This window comes from Lipomyces japonicus (genome assembly GCF_038497905.1).
Source record: "Lipomyces japonicus strain CBS 7319 unplaced genomic scaffold V1514scaffold_7, whole genome shotgun sequence".
Taxonomy (NCBI): Eukaryota; Fungi; Ascomycota; class Lipomycetes; order Lipomycetales; family Lipomycetaceae; genus Lipomyces; species Lipomyces japonicus.
In genome coordinates, this window is record NW_027117819.1 from 201,628 (window position 1) to 219,012 (window position 17,385).

At 40.3% G+C, this 17,385-nt stretch overlaps 8 protein-coding genes across 8 annotated transcripts; 7 read left to right on the forward strand and 1 right to left on the reverse strand.

Moving 5' to 3' along the window:
- The first annotated feature begins 61 nt into the window (after positions 1–61).
- On the forward strand, positions 62–1,188 carry V1514DRAFT_303285 (Pre-mRNA-splicing factor of RES complex-domain-containing protein). The gene is made up of 2 exons (XM_066925592.1): positions 62–324; positions 379–1,188. Exons 1-2 carry the CDS (start codon positions 87–89, stop codon positions 1,125–1,127), a joined length of 987 nt encoding a protein of 328 aa, XP_066785014.1. The 5' UTR covers positions 62–86; the 3' UTR covers positions 1,128–1,188.
- On the forward strand, positions 1,189–2,296 carry V1514DRAFT_326490 (uncharacterized protein). The gene is made up of 3 exons (XM_066926813.1): positions 1,189–1,492; positions 1,550–1,744; positions 1,800–2,296. Exons 1-3 carry the CDS (start codon positions 1,232–1,234, stop codon positions 1,887–1,889), a joined length of 546 nt encoding a protein of 181 aa, XP_066785015.1. The 5' UTR covers positions 1,189–1,231; the 3' UTR covers positions 1,890–2,296.
- V1514DRAFT_208564 (mitochondrial 54S ribosomal protein uL30m) lies at positions 2,207–2,960 on the forward strand. Its single transcript, XM_066924690.1, has one exon. It carries the CDS (start codon positions 2,484–2,486, stop codon positions 2,757–2,759), a length of 276 nt encoding a protein of 91 aa, XP_066785016.1. The 5' UTR covers positions 2,207–2,483; the 3' UTR covers positions 2,760–2,960.
- A 1-nt stretch (position 2,961) lies between these two features.
- V1514DRAFT_208553 (uncharacterized protein) lies at positions 2,962–6,731 on the forward strand. The gene is made up of 6 exons (XM_066924689.1): positions 2,962–3,199; positions 3,307–3,495; positions 3,550–3,614; positions 3,669–3,974; positions 4,025–6,223; positions 6,308–6,731. Exons 2-6 carry the CDS (start codon positions 3,375–3,377, stop codon positions 6,368–6,370), a joined length of 2,754 nt encoding a protein of 917 aa, XP_066785017.1. The 5' UTR covers positions 2,962–3,199; positions 3,307–3,374; the 3' UTR covers positions 6,371–6,731.
- A 109-nt stretch (positions 6,732–6,840) lies between these two features.
- On the forward strand, positions 6,841–10,767 carry V1514DRAFT_326499 (Oxysterol-binding protein-domain-containing protein). The gene is made up of 3 exons (XM_066926814.1): positions 6,841–7,120; positions 7,244–7,296; positions 7,356–10,767. Exons 1-3 carry the CDS (start codon positions 7,092–7,094, stop codon positions 10,628–10,630), a joined length of 3,357 nt encoding a protein of 1,118 aa, XP_066785018.1. The 5' UTR covers positions 6,841–7,091; the 3' UTR covers positions 10,631–10,767.
- V1514DRAFT_326502 (uncharacterized protein) lies at positions 10,703–11,715 on the reverse strand. Its single transcript, XM_066926815.1, has 2 exons — positions 11,312–11,715; positions 10,703–11,232 (listed from the first exon to the last, which is right to left on the reverse strand). The coding sequence occupies exons 1-2, from the start codon at positions 11,618–11,620 to the stop codon at positions 10,891–10,893; spliced, it is 651 nt and encodes a 216-aa protein (XP_066785019.1). The 5' UTR covers positions 11,621–11,715; the 3' UTR covers positions 10,703–10,890.
- Positions 11,716–13,034: 1,319 nt separating this feature from the next.
- Positions 13,035–15,671, forward strand: V1514DRAFT_209303 (mitochondrial carrier domain-containing protein). Its single transcript, XM_066924692.1, has 2 exons — positions 13,035–13,781; positions 13,840–15,671. The coding sequence occupies exons 1-2, from the start codon at positions 13,206–13,208 to the stop codon at positions 15,412–15,414; spliced, it is 2,151 nt and encodes a 716-aa protein (XP_066785020.1). The 5' UTR covers positions 13,035–13,205; the 3' UTR covers positions 15,415–15,671.
- Positions 15,672–15,818: 147 nt separating this feature from the next.
- Positions 15,819–17,372, forward strand: V1514DRAFT_326505 (uncharacterized protein). The gene has a single exon (XM_066926816.1). The coding sequence runs from the start codon at positions 15,929–15,931 to the stop codon at positions 17,234–17,236; it is 1,308 nt and encodes a 435-aa protein (XP_066785021.1). The 5' UTR covers positions 15,819–15,928; the 3' UTR covers positions 17,237–17,372.
- Positions 17,373–17,385: the final 13 nt, after the last annotated feature.

Sequence of the window (17,385 nt, forward strand, 5' to 3'; positions counted from 1 at the left end):
GCGCATTTAATGTTTATATAGTGAGCAAACTCCCAGCGCTCAGAGCTCTCAGTAATTGGGTAATTTTGATAATACAAATAATAACAATGTCTCGACTGGATTATCTAGCTAGTAAATATCTTAATGCTGAAGGATCAGCTTCAGAGAATAAGCGTAAAAAGAGAAAAAGAAGCAGGCTCGAAACCGAAGGATCGATAAAATCCGCTGGGGTAACTCAAGGCATTTTGGTTCAAGAGGATGATGCTCAAGGGTGGGGGAATTTGGAAAATGCTAATACTGAGCAAGATGATGAAATTTTGGATGGGGAAGATGGTCCTGTGACAGGTAAGGTAAAAATTATATACATATTTCCTTTGTCAATGATCTAACCCTGATCAGTTGATCTAGGACTAAGCAATGAGGTGTCCAAAAAGAAAGCCGAATGGAAAAAAGTTGGCGGATCCGATAAAAAAGAAGTCAAAGACCACATTCAAGTAAGCGATAACGAGAAAATTGAGGTAGAAGAACAAAATGAGCCGACGTACCGCGTCGGTGGCTTGAAAACGGCAGCACAAGTCAAAGCGGGTTTAACCAAAAAGATGTCTGCTGAATTGGAGAAGCTTGAACAAAGTAGCAAGTCTGGCAAACACAAAGACGTTGTTTATCGTGATGCGTCTGGAAGGCGGATTGATATAAATGCGTATAAAGCGAAGTTACGGCAGGAACAGTTAGATGAAGAGCGGAAAAAGGAGGAAGCAGCTAAGAAAGAAGTCGAATTAAACAAAGGTTTAGTACAGGAGCTACAGAAAAAGGAAGAAGCTCAAAAGCTGGAAGACGCGGCTACACTATCTATGCATCGACATGTGGATGATGAGGAATATAATAGAGAATTAAAGGAGGAGTCTCGGTGGCATGACCCTGCCGGTGCTTTTGTTGCAAAACGAAAAGAAGCAAAAACTAGTGCTACAGGTCTCAAGATTTACCAAGGTGCGTACCCTTTCAATCGATTTAGCATTCCGCCAGGCCATAGATGGGACGGTGTCGATCGGTCAAACGGCTTTGAAGCCAGGGTTCTTGAAAAACGGAGGAGCGAAAAGGAAAGAAAAGTAGAGCAAGATGTTTACGCATCAAACGACGATGACGACTAAGTAAATAAATTGTAAATAGAGCCGCACCATGATGGTTTCTGGCTTGCGAAGTAACCAGGTTTCTTTCTATCTTAAAACTTATTATTCCGCAATTGTCATACGAAATGAAAGTCGCATTTTCACCTATTCAGACAGCATTGCTGTTAACTTCAATCGTCTATGGATTTAAGCTAAACGAAGACGACTCCACTGGGCTGACGAGCATAACAATTCCAGTACGACAATTGGGTTCGTCCGTTGAGAGCTTTGTCGAGGTTTCATATAATCAGGTGACAAAAGCTGCGAGTTTAAACGAGTTCGATCTTACGGAGGACAAGTCTGCAGGCAAGGATTTTATTCTTGTTGATGGCTCCAGTCTGACGAACGTGAGTATATTCAAGCCATACCTGTTTGATCTTGCATGGCTCACAATTCCATAACAGCGGCTACCAACGGGATCTGCCGAAAAAGATGTTTTCACTATTCATACGACACCCGATGGTGAGGTATGGCACGTTGATGTTGCCGCCAATCGACATGGTGGTGGCTTGGGGTCCAATGTCCGAGTTAAGACCGCAGTCAAGGGCACTTTACCGACATTGAAGGCACCTATTGTGGCCGAGAAAGCAAAAGAAGAAGTAAATAACATCTAGCGGAATATAATTATCAATTTTAATGACTTTTTTTTTATAGGTTGAACAATCGTTTATCCAAAAGTACTGGATGTTTATCGTACCAATGTTGCTAGTCTTGATGCTGGGCGGAGGCGGCGGCGGACAATAAGCTACGAATTTGCCACTGACACTGACGGTTTTTATTTTCATACTCAAGATTGAAAGTAATTTATTACAACATTATTGGTCTTGAGAACAGTTCAGTTGATTTGCTGACATTATTCATTGTATATTAATCGTTTTCAAAGTTACCCGTATACGGTGACACCGTGTGTTCGCCGTTCGTAAGTGCTCAGAGCTACAAATGTGACCTGACAGTACGATCATTTATTTTTCAAACAAAAAAACAATACCAAGTCTATACTGATCACCAAAGAAAATGTAAATCCGTTGTAATCCATGTTGCTACAATTAACTGTGTGCAAGGCTCGTTTTACAACTGAGAGCAGGGTAACTACGGGTTTGAAATTTTATAACTTAATCAGCAGTTGTCTGGTTCTACACGATAATTAAGGTCTTCTGTACTTGTGTTTACACCCAAATCGAGCGAGTCGAGATTACTGATTGTGATCATTGAATGTGCGTGAGTGTGTAGTTTGTTTGTTTTTGATTTTTTTATTGTTTTGAACGATTTTCTCGTTGCTGGCACTGACAGACATCATCATATAGCGTTAATTGGCGCTGAAACAAGAAGCTCATAAAAATGTCGTTTTACAAAGTTACCATGACCCGGTCGACTATTGGTCTTCCGTCAAAATTTGACAAGATTTTGAAAGCACTTGGCTTGAAAAAGAGGGGTAGTGTGGCGTATCATAATATTAGCCCAGCAATCGCCAGTATGATTTTAAACGTCAAGGAGCTAGTCAAGGTAGATTTGGTTGAAAAGAAGCTCACCCGGGAAGAACATAGAGAGTCACAAAAGACTAATCCAGGTTATTACGTTGAGAAACCAGTCGGAGGCGAAAGAAAGAATTTATGAATATGATTAAAGGCGTCATTTGTAATCTATCAGGAGTCTTGCTGTTTCATTAATTGTACATAATTTATATTTGAAGTTGCACATAAAAAATTCATGTACCGGTATTTGAGTTGTTTGGCTCAACATGAATTCCGAATAATACGTAGAAATCAAGGCGATAGTTTATGTCCAAATGCAAGTCCTGTTTGGATGGTTTTTTTTTTTCTGATAATGTGCGGCGGGTCCATATGCGCGCATCGCAGTTGTGTTCAGGACACTAATGGCACGTCTTCTAAATACCTTACAAACAAATTCAAGGCTTAACCGACACATATCACACGCTTTATTATTTTCTTTGTTCACGAGTTTAGTTGCATAAAAATCGACCGCTTAATATATTACAACGTGATATAAAGTGATAATTGCCCTAGTTCAAGATAGCCAGCCAGTGGTCTCGCTAGGTGAGTCAACAACCGTCAGCCAAATCACAAATGCTCGGCTTTTTTGATGTTCAATTGCCAGTGATAGATTATTTTTCAGGAAATTTTAACGTGTTTTTGAGTATTAGAGCTCGCAGCGATTAATATAAAAATCGGGGGTTGAAATCCCGGTAGCTGCACACTAAAGAAGGATGCAATGGCTCAAACGGACGATCAGCTTTTAGCACCATATATTGTCCAGCCGTTATTGGCTGACATTTTATTAACATCAGAGGAATCAGATAAACCCTCAGAGATTACATGTATTGAAGCATGGCGTATGTTATCATATCTCAAACTTGGTACGCACATATGCTAAGTTTGCTATTTAGATTCAAGTTTGTACTTAGGGACCTCAAATGGGGAGATTCTACACTATTTTCAAGACCCAACTTCAGTATGTGATAACGTTAATGGGGTTGAAAACACCAAGTATTAATATTTCAACTAGGCAACCCCGTCATATATGTTCGCATCTCGTCAAATGGTTCATCCTGCAAGGTCATATCCAGTTACTAGAATCATGTTGCTTCCAACAATTTCACGGGCATTAGTTCTTTCTCACCATTCTATTTCATTTTTTTCTTTACCAGAATTTTCACCTATTGGCCTAGGGCGCATCCGAGAGGTCAACTCCATGTCTCTGGACCTTGATAGTGTTCCAACTAGTGCAGGCGAAGAAGTGCGAGTTACAGTATTTACGAAAAAGCTAATAAGAGTTGTCCGAGTACGCGAAAAGGATTTGCGTCTAGTTAAAGTAAGGCACCATATTACCTTGGAGATTACGACAAAGATTAATTTGTTTAGGATATTGACTACCCATCAGCATTAGTCGGAATACAAAGATCGTCTCTAGCACTGGTTGCTAACCAACATTCATATGATCTTATAGACTTGAATAGTGTACAAAAGATTCCGCTGTTTGCAGTATGCAATAATCCAGATTCATCGGTGCAATTGCAACCTCATGTTGCACCTGTATCGCAAGAAGAATTTTTGGTCACCAGTGGCTCGTCATTGGACGAGGCTGGTGTTGGGTTGGTAATTAATTTAGATGGTGATATGTCTCGAGGATCAGTTGCATGGTCTGGTTACCCTTCCGTAATTGCGGTCGAATATCCATATGTTGCAGCAGTAATTGAAAATCAACTGCAATTCCATTCACTACAAACACAGGAATTGCTTCAAACAGTGAGCTTTGATTCGACACCAAATCTTTCGACTGTGTCAACATCATATTCAATGCCATTTCCGATACTGGCTGAAAAGTTTACCCTTGTACCACTATTTGATGACTTTAGTGATATTACAAGCGACCGTGTTGAAGAAGAAAAAAGAATTGCCTCCAGAATAGCTACTGTGCAATCATCGTTGTTTGTTTTTTCAAACGAACTTGGCGTGCAATGCCTAGTTCCCACACCCAGGTTACTATTGCTGGATGCTTTGTTTGAACAAGGCAAAATTCATGAGATTTTGGAGAAAATTGACGGGCAAGAGGAGACAAGTGAGATGGTATTTTATGAGCAGTCTTACATTCGCCAGAAACTTAGTTTACATTATTTTTTGAAAGGTGAATATATAGAAGCCGAGCGATATTGGAATGATGTTAGGTTTGATCCTAGAATTGTGATTGCATTGTTTAATAGAGACGATGTTCAAGGAAATCCTTGGATTTACAGAGGCGTTAAGGATGTTTTGAAGCTTTCAGGGGAGGAGATGCCACTGGAAGCTTTGATGGTGGTCAAGCACTATCTAGCAGGTTGGCTTGAAATGAAAGGATTCGAGAGCGTGCCTGACGCAAAACAAGTGTTTCACTCAGTTGAGATTGCATATCTGAGAGTACTTTTAAACTCTCCCATGACAACCAAGGAGGAGATTTACAATTTTACTGATTCCAGTGTTGATGATTTGTCTTTTGTGCAGTCCGTCATATTATTGGAAGATCACAAGAAATACTTTGCGTTATCACGATTATACCAAAGTCGTAAGCAAGTTCCAGAAGTTTGTGAGACGTGGAAAAGGATACTATCAGGAGAATGGCAGGATGATGAATTTGCTGACGGCGAGCGGAAAATGATGGAATACTTGCTTCGCTGTAAAGAAGAGAAAGTCGTGTTGAAGTATGGTCTTTGGCTAATGAAACATAATGCTTTGTATGGCGTGCAAGTATTTACCGATGAGAAGAGGAAAGTCAAAATAGGTCCGAACGATCTGATGGACGAAGTTAGAAAAATTGGAGGCGAAGCTTGGAGACTTTTTTTGGAAAATGTTGTTTTTATGCAGCAACATTTTGAATACTCAAATGAGCTGGTGTTGCTATATACAAATGATGTGATTGACGTGATTGAAAGCAATGAGGATGCTAGGAAAGAGATTATTCAGAGCTATAAAGAATATAGGGCATTAACGCCTCCCAAAATTGCATACACGTTATTTCTTGCCGGATTGAAGGCCTCAAGCAAAAATGAGGACGCAGTTAATCTCAGATTGAAATTTCTTAATGTGATTCAGAGTGACGTTGAGTATGACGTTCAAGAAGTTTTGCGACGCATAAAACCACACGAGGATTTTTTGATTACAGAAATGGTTATATTATATGGGAAGCTGTCACTTCATCATTCTGCTTTACATATACTTTGTCACTCTTTAGCTGATTATGATACTGCATTTGCATATTGCTTGTTTGGAGGTCATCTTATACATTCAACTGATTTACCACTGGTTTCAGCAACACCAGTTACTCAAGAACTACAACGCGAGTTGTTGAGGTTACTGTTGATTGAGTTTTTAAAACTTAAATCAACAGACGATCGAGTTAAATGCACGAAACGATTACTTGAAGGATGGGGAAACTTGTTAGATTTGCAATTTGTTTTGCAAACCGTACCTGACTCCTGGGCGGTCGAATTAATAAGTGGCTTTTTAATATCGTCAGTGCGTGACTTGCAAAAGACAAAAAGAGAAAGTCTATTAATGCGTGGATTGTCGAGGGAGGAAAACTTTAGAGTAAGGCTTTTTTTTTTTTTCTGTCAAAAGAAAATGACAATAATTGCTTGTAGATTATGGCGCTGATAATCATTCTGTTTATAGGTAGCTGGAGAACTCATGGACCGAATAGCAGATCAAGGACCAATAATAGAAAGGCGAATGTGACTTTCTTATTAGTTGTATCGAACAATTTTTTTTTTTTTGCTCTGTGATCTGCAACACTCAAAATATCTTGCCATTATTTATGGCCATTGTTTTCAGCGTGATTAGAAGTCCGAACATGGTTGTGTTCAAGAAATGTAGAATTACATGGCACTTACGCGGTTGCGACGAAAATTTTTTTTGCAACCTGAAAGTTCTACAACACTTAGCTCGTTTTGCAAATGTGTCGAGATAAAAAATGAAAGTAACCGTTTTGGCACATTTAAAATTACGAGATTTAATCCGAAATAATCCCGCTATTATTATTCGTACCCTTTCCGGAACGGGAAATGGACTTTACACTTATTATATATGAAAATATTTTCATCTTTCTTTCACGTCGGTGACGTACTTAGGGTACCACTACCAAGGACTGCGGGTGCTCGAGCCAATTTCGTCATGAAAGGGGTTTGTGTTCTCAACAAATTGCCGCGAGATTGTTTCGCTTTTACCATTATATAAATAATTATATTGTAACTCTAGTTGACTAACTTACTGTAAACTACTTTTAAAGTCCGCCCTGTCTCTAATAGGACAGGATTTGGCAAAAAAAAAAAAAAGAATTAAACAGCTTTGAAGTTTATTGGCAATATATATATTTTGATTTAAAATAATCTGTAATATTTAATCAGCCTATCAAGAGAGTTGCAGTTAGAACTGCGCCAAGGGCCTTCCGCACTCGACAATGCCGACTGCAGAGGATGCAATTCCAGTGTAAGTATTTATGCATTTCAAACAGGTTTTGTTTTTGGTTCCTCTATTTGCCATCTTTGGCGAGAGGCGCGATCTAGTTGATTGGTGGTGTAGTTAAATAACTGTGGAGCTAATTATTTAAAGGCGCAAGCGAACTAATAGTTCATTACATGGTGGTAAGACTAGCTTTTCGAAAGGTATGTGCACAAGATTTCAAAATAACCTGCCAAAGATTATATTTACAACTTGTGTACAGGAAAATTAGAAGAATCAATTCGAACGTATAAATTACTGGAAGCACTTCGAGCAAATGATGTAGCATACATCTCAAAATTGCTGGGGATCGACGCCAGTACTAGCGTGAACTCGGACGCCGCCAGTGACATCTCCGTTGCGATTTCGAATTCACCGAATGAAGTTTCAGGTTTGCTTCATTTGGCAGTTCAGGTGGCCTCGGCATCGTTGATTGAATTGATCGTATCGTCTGGTAACCCGTTTATTGATATCAACGGGCAAGATGTGGACGGCAACACTCCGCTTCATCTTGCAGCGTCATTGGGTCGCGAAGACATTGTGTCATTATTGATGGAACGACTTGAGATCAATGACACGATTGTGAACGCTGCTGGCAAGCAAGCCGTCGAAGTTTGCCGGTATCCAGAATTAACACAGGCCATGCAAGTATCTCGAGCCCAGTTTGTGGAAAAAGCTGCCATTGAACTTAAGCGTGATTTTGAGAGCGAGAATCTGAAAGGAATCGATAAAATTTTATCAAATTCACGTGCGGCTGCCTTACTTGATATTAATGGGCAAGACCCGGACGCGGGTACGACCGTGCTACATGATGCTGTTCGCAAGAAGCAAGTAAAAGTTGTGCAGTATATTCTTGATCATGGCGGTGATCCGTTTAGAAGAGATCGTAAGGGTAAGCTTCCGATTGACTTGACCAAAGATGAAACCATTCGTAAGATTCTTAAGGCTGCGAGCAAGTCGCAGTCGATTGTCACAGACACGCCAGTTAACGCTGCTCCCATTATGAAAGGTTATTTAAAGAAGTGGACTAATTATACTAGTGGATACAAGCTGCGGTGGTTTGTATTAGAAAATGGCATTCTATCTTATTACAAGCAGCAAGATGACGCCGATACTGCTTGTCGAGGATCTATAAACATGCGGATTGCTACTTTAAAGCTTGATTCATCAGAGAAACAACGATTTGAAATCCTCGGCAAAGGTTCGGTCAGGTATCATTTACGAGCAAACCATTCTGTCGAGGCAAGCAGATGGGTTTGGGCGCTTACTCAGGCTATCCAATTTGCAAAGGACGAGGATAAAGCACATAAGCAAGTGTCAAATAGATTACTAGGTGACGCTCAGTCGTTTGTGTCTAGCACGGCATCATTTGGTGATGATGCTTCTTCCGGAAGATTTGTCGGCGTGCCCGGCGTGTCGTCTCATGCGCATAATTCTTCTGCAGGGTCCGTGCCAGCAGGATCAACAGCTTCAGCGGATGACGAGGTGGAAGATTTTGATGATGATGATGAATCTCAAGATAATCAAAGGGAAGAGCCTTATAAAGACGAATACAGTCGACTGGCGCATTCATTACAGATGGAAATCAAGGTTTTGCAAGACATTTCGAGCTCGATTTCGGATGAAAGATCGACGTTATCTCAGGATCACCCTCGGGTTGAATCAGTATTATCATGCTATGACACATCTTTAAAATCGTTAAGGAATTTGGTGGAAGAATTACTTCGACAAACATTAGAAAGAGAAACATATTTTAAGCAAAAGATAGAATCTGAAGCAGAACTTCGTCGCATTTGGGAAGATAATATGCAGAAGTTAGCTGAAGAAACTGATGCTATTGAAGAACATTTGCATGATGCAGTTGAAGAGAAGAAACTTGCCAAAAAGGCCCTTCGTGAAGCTTTGAATAACGAAGGCGGCGATAGGTCTGCTCCAGCTTCACCTATTGCCGAGCTGGAGAAGCTTCCGTCAATTCGTGCCACGCTCTCCGATAAACAATTAACAGCGGTCTTGACAGAAGAAGAAGATGACGAGTTTTTTGATGCTATTGGTAATGACAGTGTTGAAGAAGGGGCTCTTGCACTAGCACCGGGATCGGAAGCAGCATCAGAAAAGGCTTCTGCTGGCGATAAAGAAAAATTAAGTTCTGAACAATTGACCAAGAAGGAACAAATTTTGAACGACGGATCATTTCATGGGTATAAAGATGCTCCTCGAACGCGACTGAAGCTTGCGGAAGATGATAGGCCAAAAATTAGTTTATGGGGTATTTTAAAATCAATGATTGGTAAAGATATGACTAAGATGACGTTACCGGTTTCGTTTAATGAGTGCACGAGTTTGTTGCAACGAGTTGCTGAAGACATGGAATATACGGACCTGCTCGATACTGGTGCAACCAAGAGTGACTCTGCACTTCGCATGGTGTATGTTGCCGCATTTGCCGCGTCGGAGTATTCATCAACGATTAATCGAATCGCAAAGCCATTCAATCCGTTACTTGGTGAGACGTACGAATATTGCCGGCCTGATCGTGGCTACCGTTTTGTAATTGAACAAGTATCTCATCACCCGCCGGTTGGTGCCGCGCTTGCCGAGTCAGCCAAGTGGGATTATTGGGGTGAGAGTGCGGTCAAATCGAAATTTAACGGCCGAAGTTTTGATATTAATCCGTTGGGCACTTGGTTTTTGAAGTTGAGACCAGATGACGGGGACGAGGAATTGTACACGTGGAAAAAAGTGACATCGTCAGTAGTGGGCATTATTACTGGTTCGCCTGTTGTGGATAACTATGGAGACATGGAGATAAAAAACCATACCACTGGTGATCGATGCATTTTAAAGTTTAAATCCAGAGGATGGTTGGGATCAGGAGCTTACGAAGTTTATGGCAACGTTTTGGACAAGAAAGGAGTAGCCCGATGGTCAGTAGGCGGACGATGGAACGATAAGATTTATGGGCGCAAGTACCAAACCGATACGGCCGAGAGCTTGGTCACGTTGAGCAAGGAGAATGCGGATTTGAATGCGCCAGTTGGCAACTCAAAGAAGCATGTGAGTAATGCAACCATTTCAACCACGCCGAACGTGCAAGTCCCTTTTCTGGTATGGCAAAATCACGCCCGGCCGTCAGCACCGTTTAATCTTACACCGTTTGCAATCACGTTGAACGCGCTTCCGGAAGATTTAAAGCCATGGTTGCCACCTACTGATACGCGATTGCGACCGGATCAGCGGGCGATGGAAGATGGCAGGTATGATGTTGCCGCGACGGAGAAAAACCGGGTGGAAGAAAAACAGCGAGCGAGAAGACGGGAAAGGGAATTGCAAGGTACCGTGCACGCGCCAAGATGGTTTCGCAAGGCCAAGCATAAGCTTACTGGTGATGAATATTGGGAATTTAAGGGAGATTATTGGAAAGTTCGGGAAGAATTGGGCCAAAAGACGGTCCAGTTGGAAAAGCGGCAAGAATGGCAAGGTGTAGATAATATTTTTTGATACAAAATATATGGTGATGGTAATTTTTTTCTTTCTTTTTCTAATTTTGTGGCTTGAGCACCGCATGTGTTGTATGTATGTATAATTGATCATATTCGTGAATTAAAAAAAAAAATAAAAATAAAAATAAAAATTGCAAACTTCTAAGATGTTTAATTTAGTTCTAGAAATACATTTTAATTGTTTATACATTATGAAGATTTGGTATTGTATGAATGCGAAAAAAAAAACACGTAATAAATGAGATAATATTAAACGCGTCATCGAAGAAGCACAAACGGTTTTGACGATGCGGATGATGAACGTGATGATGACGAAGATTTTTTGTTTAACTTTGAAGAAGAAGAAGACGAAGACGAGGAGGTTGTATTAGAACCAGCTAACGCAGAACCCCATGACGAATTTTGAAGTGCAGGCAAATTTTTTGAACCGGCCATGATTGATGACTTCAGCCTGTTTGGATCTCGTTGCGTCATTGCAGATGAAGATTGAAACGATCGAGGTTGTTGTAATCTTGGTTGTCTTGTCCTTTGTTGAGCAGCAGCATGAGTAGCATGAGAAGTTAATGGAGAATCTTGTAACGGGGATTCCACTAATGATGTCTATTGAAAAATTTCATTTTTTAGTAATTCAAAATTCATCATACATTTTGTATAATAATTGAGCATGAAAAAACTTTACATTGTCAATAAAATATTCCAAATAAGCATTTTCAGGCGTGGCCGGGCTTGATAAATAAATTTCTCTTAACGGAGCACGTTTCGGAACTGATTGTTGTTGTTGTTGATGACGTAAGTAATTTAATTTTTGAAACCCTGGTTGATGTAGATTGCTTGAAGATTGTAGTGGTCGCGTGGCATGTTGATGTGATGATGATGATGATGATGATGATGATGAAAATGGTGGCAAGTTTTCCTTGTTGTGGTCGGCCTCGTCAAAGTCGCGATGAATGACAAACCGGGATGACCGGACTGGCGTTGATATTGGCATTTAAATATATAAATCTCGTTGTATGTAATTTATATATTTATCTGTAAATATTTTTATAACTAAATGATGCTGCAAGGAACAATGAAAATGGTATACGCAAACGGTAAAATACATAGAACGTAAGAGCGTGCGCCAAAGTTAAGAAGTTGTTTATTTACATATTTCCCAAACCAGGTAATCAAAAATAGTAACGTTACAGAGCCCGCCGACACGTAATGTATGATGAGAAGGCTTCAGCCACAAAGATACAGTAGAAGAATTGAATGTTGAAATACACAATTTATTAACGTGTATAAAAATTGAATTTATTGAATGTTGCTATATTAATATTCATGTGAAATCTGCTTTGTCACGACTTGTCATATAAATTAATTTAATTTTGGAAAACACGTCAAAAATATTAGCCTTTAATAGCTTTAGAGGTTTTGAATATAAAATCATTACAATGTAACACAAGATAACCGGTATAATTATATAGTTGTTTACGCACCATGCAACAATATATGCAAAGTAGGCTTGACTCTTGACTGACTGGACACATTCCAGGCGTTCATTATTCCACCACGTCAGCACGATTATCTATCGACTTAATTTTTAAAAAGACATAAGGATAGACACGATACGCGAATATTCGTTAAATACGAATACAATACTATACGAATAAAACCATACGAATAACAATACGAATAAAGAAATTGCTTGTTCGCAATTATTCTTATAGTCAGCACGTGACTTTGCATTTGTAATAAGGTACGAGACCCTTGTTGTATACATACTTTACGCTATACCTAAATAAAAATACAATCACTATACGAATAAACTGTATACTATACGATTACTATACGAATAAGCCTAAAGTTTTACTAATAAAGGAAAAATTTGACTGTACCGTATTCGTGAGGAGGCATATAGAAGTGGCATAACCGTATAAGGTGTTGCATGCATGGACCACATTGCCTGTATTAGTAAAAAGTACATGGAATAGATAAAAATTGCCAATTCGGCTGCACGGGGCAAATTCGCGGTCGGGGTTGCCGTTCCGTCTAACCGGGCAAATCCAAGGTTACGTAATGGATTATGTTATACAATTATGGTGGCGGCTGGCGCACGTTAATTGAATGCTCGACATTCCGAGAGGAAAAAATAAAAAGTTTTCAATTTACCCCGCCGAAGTTTGAGTGTATATTGAACGTACCCCAATTCCAAGCCCAAGCATTGGGTTACCAAGTTGGCATGGTTTAACCTGCCGATTCCAACCACAATTACAATTCCAGGGTTCGGAATTAATCGATAGCTTGTAGATGGAACAAAATTACATGACTTCGGTAATCTTACTTCTACGCGGGGGCGCAACAACCAGCTTACCAGCGAGTGCGCTCCCGTAGTTTAGTTTATATGCAATTGAACAGCAATTAACGCCCCTCCGCTTGCCCCTAATTCCCCCGAACGACATCTTCGTCCAACCCGTTCATCCAAAATCTTTTTTCCTCCACACTTTTATTTTTTATATATTCATATATATACAATATATTGACTCTTCCTCCTCTTCCTTCTTTCCCTATATCCATCCCTTCTTTCTTCACCAATGGCCACGGCTGCTTCCTCGTCCCACAATTCCGGCGACGACAACAATGATGGTGGTGCGGCGTCGGCATTGTCGCCGCCATCGACCCCGCCTCCTCAATCTCCAACGTTCTCGTCCAGAACCGAACGCACGTTTCATTCCTATGCTTCTTCGGTCGACGTCAATGGTGATCATGTCATGTCTCAGGATGATTTTGTTCATGCCATTTGCCCGGCAAACGAGGACTACCACAAGATTTCTCGTGACTCATACGCGGTCCTGTTTGCCGTGGCTGACCGCCACAGCAAAGGTTTCGTCTCATTTAACGATTGGCAACTGTTTGAAAACTTGCTGCAAAAGCCTGACGCTGAATACGAGATTGCGTTTCGCTTGTTTGATACTGATGGTAACGGCCTGGTAGACTATAATGAGTTTATTGATTATTACAACAAAAATAAGTCCGACGACTCAATTCCTTTCAATTGGCATTCAGACTGGGTCACGCTCTATCTTGGTAATCGCAAGAAGCGTCATGATTTGACCTATCAACAATTTGTTCAAATGCTTAAGGGCCTGCAAGGCGAACGTGTTCGACAGGTAATTTTATTTTATTTTTTTTTTCTTTTGCAATTAAAGTTTTAATTTTAATATTCAGGCTTTCCATTACTATGATAAAAATAATACCGGATTCATTGAACCAGAACAGTTTAAAACCATTATAGAACAAACCGCAAAGCACAAGTTGTCCGACAGATTACTGGCATCATTAAACACGTTATGCAACATTTCCAATTCAAGCAAAATCTCATACGCAAACGTAAGGGCGTTTCAAAACGTGATTCGGGAAACCGACATGGTTGACATCATTGTGCAAAAAGCAGCAGCGAAATCACCTGATGGCAAGATCACTCGTACTGATTTCACATCCGAGGCTGCCCGGTCGACCAAGTTTGCTTTGTTTACGCCCATGGAGATCGACATCTTGTTTCATTTTGCTTCACTCGATACTGAATCCGATCGATTATCTCGCGATGACTTTCGACGCGTGCTCGACCCTTCATGGCAGGATCCGGTTGCGTTATATTCAATATCCCAAGCAGAAAAAATTCAGTCTGCAAAGAACGCGTTTCAAGCGCCAGGTCATTTTCTTCATGAAGTATTTGAATCTGCATATCATTTTTTGCTTGGCTCCGTGGCTGGCGCGTTCGGGGCTACGATCGTTTACCCTATAGATTTGGTCAAGACTCGCATGCAAAACCAGCGGGCAAAGATCCCCGGTCAATTGCTCTATAAAAATTCCATAGATTGTTTCAAAAAAGTTATTCATAACGAAGGTTTTAAAGGATTGTATTCCGGCTTGGGACCTCAATTGGTTGGCGTTGCTCCCGAAAAGGCAATTAAACTTACCGTAAACGATTTCGCTCGCGGCAAGTTATCCGATGACAAGGGTAATATTCCATTATATGGTGAAATCTTGTCTGGTGGTACTGCTGGTGCCTGCCAAGTCGTGTTCACGAACCCGTTAGAGATTGTCAAGATTAGGCTTCAAATTCAAGGTGAGGTTGCCAAATCGGTCGAGGGCACGCCCAAGCGGTCAGCAATCTGGATCGTGCGCAACTTGGGCTTGCTGGGCTTGTACAAAGGTGCAACCGCTTGCTTAATGCGTGACGTACCGTTTTCAGCCATTTATTTCCCAACGTATGCGCATTTAAAGAAAGATTATTTCGGTGAAGGTCCCAACAAGCAACTTGGCATCGGTCAATTGCTCGTGGCCGGCGCCATTGCGGGCATGCCAGCAGCATACTTCACCACGCCATGCGACGTGATCAAGACCCGCTTGCAGGCCGAGGCTCGAGCAGGGCAAACTCATTATCATAATATTGGTCATTGCTTCACAACAATCATCAAGGAAGAAGGGTTTAAGGCATTATTTAAAGGTGGCCCGGCAAGAATCTTGCGATCATCACCACAATTTGGTTGCACCTTGGCCGCTTATGAATTTTTGCAAAATGTTTTGCCATTAAATATTGGAGGTGGTCATACTGAAGCTGGCCATTCGGTTCCGTCTGGTGAGAGCAAGATTCCTAAACCGGATGATCGGAACGTGGAATATCTTCGGTCACAGAACGCGCTAAAGATCTTGCTTGATATCGATGAAAATTTTGGAAAACCTAAGGCACAACAGCTTGAAGAGTCGTGGAAGTTTGTACCTGGGTTTGCAAATCGTTAAAAAAAAACGCATTCATAATTTATATATTCATACATATTAAATTATCATCATCATCATTTTGTGAGCTATTTGTTGTTGTTTTGCCAACTCCTCACTTTTGCCATTATTTTAAACATTTCTTGGTTTGGTTTAATGATTTAATTGTTCCTTTATGCTTTGGTTCTGGAGTGTCTGATATTTTTTTTTTCTTTTCCTGTGAGCCAGTTAAAGATTCAATGTGTATGAGATCTATATGCTAGATTTTACTGTTCCCAATAAATTCATATGGAGGACTTCAATATTGTAACTTTTAATATTTAGAAATTTTCATTGCCATTTTATAGTATGCTGATCTAACGTGCCAGGAACAACGTTTATCCGAGAGGAATTTTCTCTATTAAACGCGTTATCCCGCAATTGTCATTATCTACTAACACGAGCGCTGCGATATAGCCTAAAACAACCAAAAAAAAAAAAAAAGATCATTTGAACAAATATGAAAGGTTTAAAGTTAATATATGTGAATTAAATAAACATGGATGACATTTTAATCAAACTTGAACCACGATTGTCATCTGATGAAGTTGCGGATCATATTTTTGAATTATATAGTACGCATGCGGCACCTGATAATCAAAATTTGGGATACATTTCTCGAACTCGTAAAGATTTAAATATTTCAATTGATATTTTTCCTGATTTGTTTTCTCAGTCTTCAACCCGAACTTTAGATCATGATGATGATGATGATGATGATGGTGGTGGTGGTGGTGGCAGCAAAAGCACGCGGAGACGAAATCGGGGAACGTCATCATCCAAAATTTCTCAATCGTCATTAGATTCTACGATTGAGTTAATGATTCATCAATCACCAGAGTTATTAAATTCAAGTACGGAATTAAGTACCACGGGCGCCGTGGTTTGGCAGGTGTCGCCCTTACTTGCCGAATGGGTCTTGCAACCGGGCACGATTTTTCATGACTTGTTTTTCAAGCCGGTGCCGAGTTTAAAAATAACAACATCAACAACATCCAGAAGGGACAATATTACCATGCCTGCAATTATCGAATTAGGAGCCGGCATTAGTGGCGTGCTAACTTGCTTGTTTAGTCTAGGCCTGATCGTGAAGCCGCCGGACGTGCGCGGGGGCATTTACGTGGCCACCGATCAGGCACATATTTTGCCAGTACTGAAAAAAAATGTTACCGAAAACATGGTTGTCATGCAAGACATGGCCAGAAAGCATGGCCGTCATGTGAATAAAAACTGGCAACAGGAATTTCAATTGTTTGAATCTAACTCAATCCGATTATTTGAACCAGCAACGGATAATGCCAAACTTGATAACCACAAGCATCATCAACATCAACTTCACCATAATCATCAACGTCAGTATCATGGTAAATCAAAACGGTCTACGATTATGACATCATCATTTGTTAATCAAACCAACAAACCAGTAATTGAAATTTTGGAATTAGATTGGGAAAGAGCAATTCAAGATGTGAATTATATTAAATCTCAAGTCATGCCGTCAGATACCGATACAGAAGGAAGGGGAGAAGGAGGATTCAAAAAAGAATTCGACATTGTGATTGCCTGTGATACCGTATACAATGATTATTTGATCGCACCGTTCGCGCATGCGTTGTCATTATTGGCCGGACCGGACACGCACGTGCTGATTGGCATGCAAATGCGATCTCATGACGTGCAAGAAAATTTTTTATTGCAAGTCATGCAGGCAGGATTTGATGTTTATCATGTGCATGCAAGCTTGTTATCAGACAAGATGAAGTTTGGGTTCGCGGTTTATTACTTGCGCAAAAGCAATCAAAAATAATAAAAAAAAATAAAAAAAAAAAAAAGCAGACCTGTTATGTTGGTTAAAGTATGTTGTAGGGAAGAAAAAACATTATTCTATGCTTTAAATTAAAAGATTATAGTTTCACATTACCAATTATCCAAATGAAAACCACATGCAAAATGAAA

Coding starts and splice junctions, on each gene's coding strand:
- V1514DRAFT_326490 (XM_066926813.1), top strand. CDS start 1,232: ATGAAAGTCGCATTTTCACCTATTCAGACAGCATTGCTGTTAACTTCA. Junction 1,493..1,549: donor ATGGCTCCAGTCTGACGAAC/GTGAGTATATTC, acceptor ATTCCATAACAG/CGGCTACCAACGGGATCTGC. Junction 1,745..1,799: donor CCGAGAAAGCAAAAGAAGAA/GTAAATAACATC, acceptor TTTTTTTTATAG/GTTGAACAATCGTTTATCCA.
- V1514DRAFT_326505 (XM_066926816.1), top strand. CDS start 15,929: ATGGATGACATTTTAATCAAACTTGAACCACGATTGTCATCTGATGAA.
- V1514DRAFT_326499 (XM_066926814.1), top strand. CDS start 7,092: ATGCCGACTGCAGAGGATGCAATTCCAGT. Junction 7,121..7,243: donor GCAGAGGATGCAATTCCAGT/GTAAGTATTTAT, acceptor AATTATTTAAAG/GCGCAAGCGAACTAATAGTT. Junction 7,297..7,355: donor TAAGACTAGCTTTTCGAAAG/GTATGTGCACAA, acceptor ACTTGTGTACAG/GAAAATTAGAAGAATCAATT.
- V1514DRAFT_209303 (XM_066924692.1), top strand. CDS start 13,206: ATGGCCACGGCTGCTTCCTCGTCCCACAATTCCGGCGACGACAACAAT. Junction 13,782..13,839: donor AAGGCGAACGTGTTCGACAG/GTAATTTTATTT, acceptor TTTAATATTCAG/GCTTTCCATTACTATGATAA.
- V1514DRAFT_326502 (XM_066926815.1), bottom strand. CDS start 11,620: ATGCCAATATCAACGCCAGTCCGGTCATCCCGGTTTGTCATTCATCGC. Junction 11,233..11,311: donor TGGAATATTTTATTGACAAT/GTAAAGTTTTTT, acceptor ATTTTTCAATAG/ACATCATTAGTGGAATCCCC.
- V1514DRAFT_208553 (XM_066924689.1), top strand. CDS start 3,375: ATGGCTCAAACGGACGATCAGCTTTTAGCACCATATATTGTCCAGCCG. Junction 3,975..4,024: donor AGGATTTGCGTCTAGTTAAA/GTAAGGCACCAT, acceptor TAATTTGTTTAG/GATATTGACTACCCATCAGC. Junction 6,224..6,307: donor CGAGGGAGGAAAACTTTAGA/GTAAGGCTTTTT, acceptor TTCTGTTTATAG/GTAGCTGGAGAACTCATGGA.
- V1514DRAFT_303285 (XM_066925592.1), top strand. CDS start 87: ATGTCTCGACTGGATTATCTAGCTAGTAAATATCTTAATGCTGAAGGA. Junction 325..378: donor GGAAGATGGTCCTGTGACAG/GTAAGGTAAAAA, acceptor AACCCTGATCAG/TTGATCTAGGACTAAGCAAT.
- V1514DRAFT_208564 (XM_066924690.1), top strand. CDS start 2,484: ATGTCGTTTTACAAAGTTACCATGACCCGGTCGACTATTGGTCTTCCG.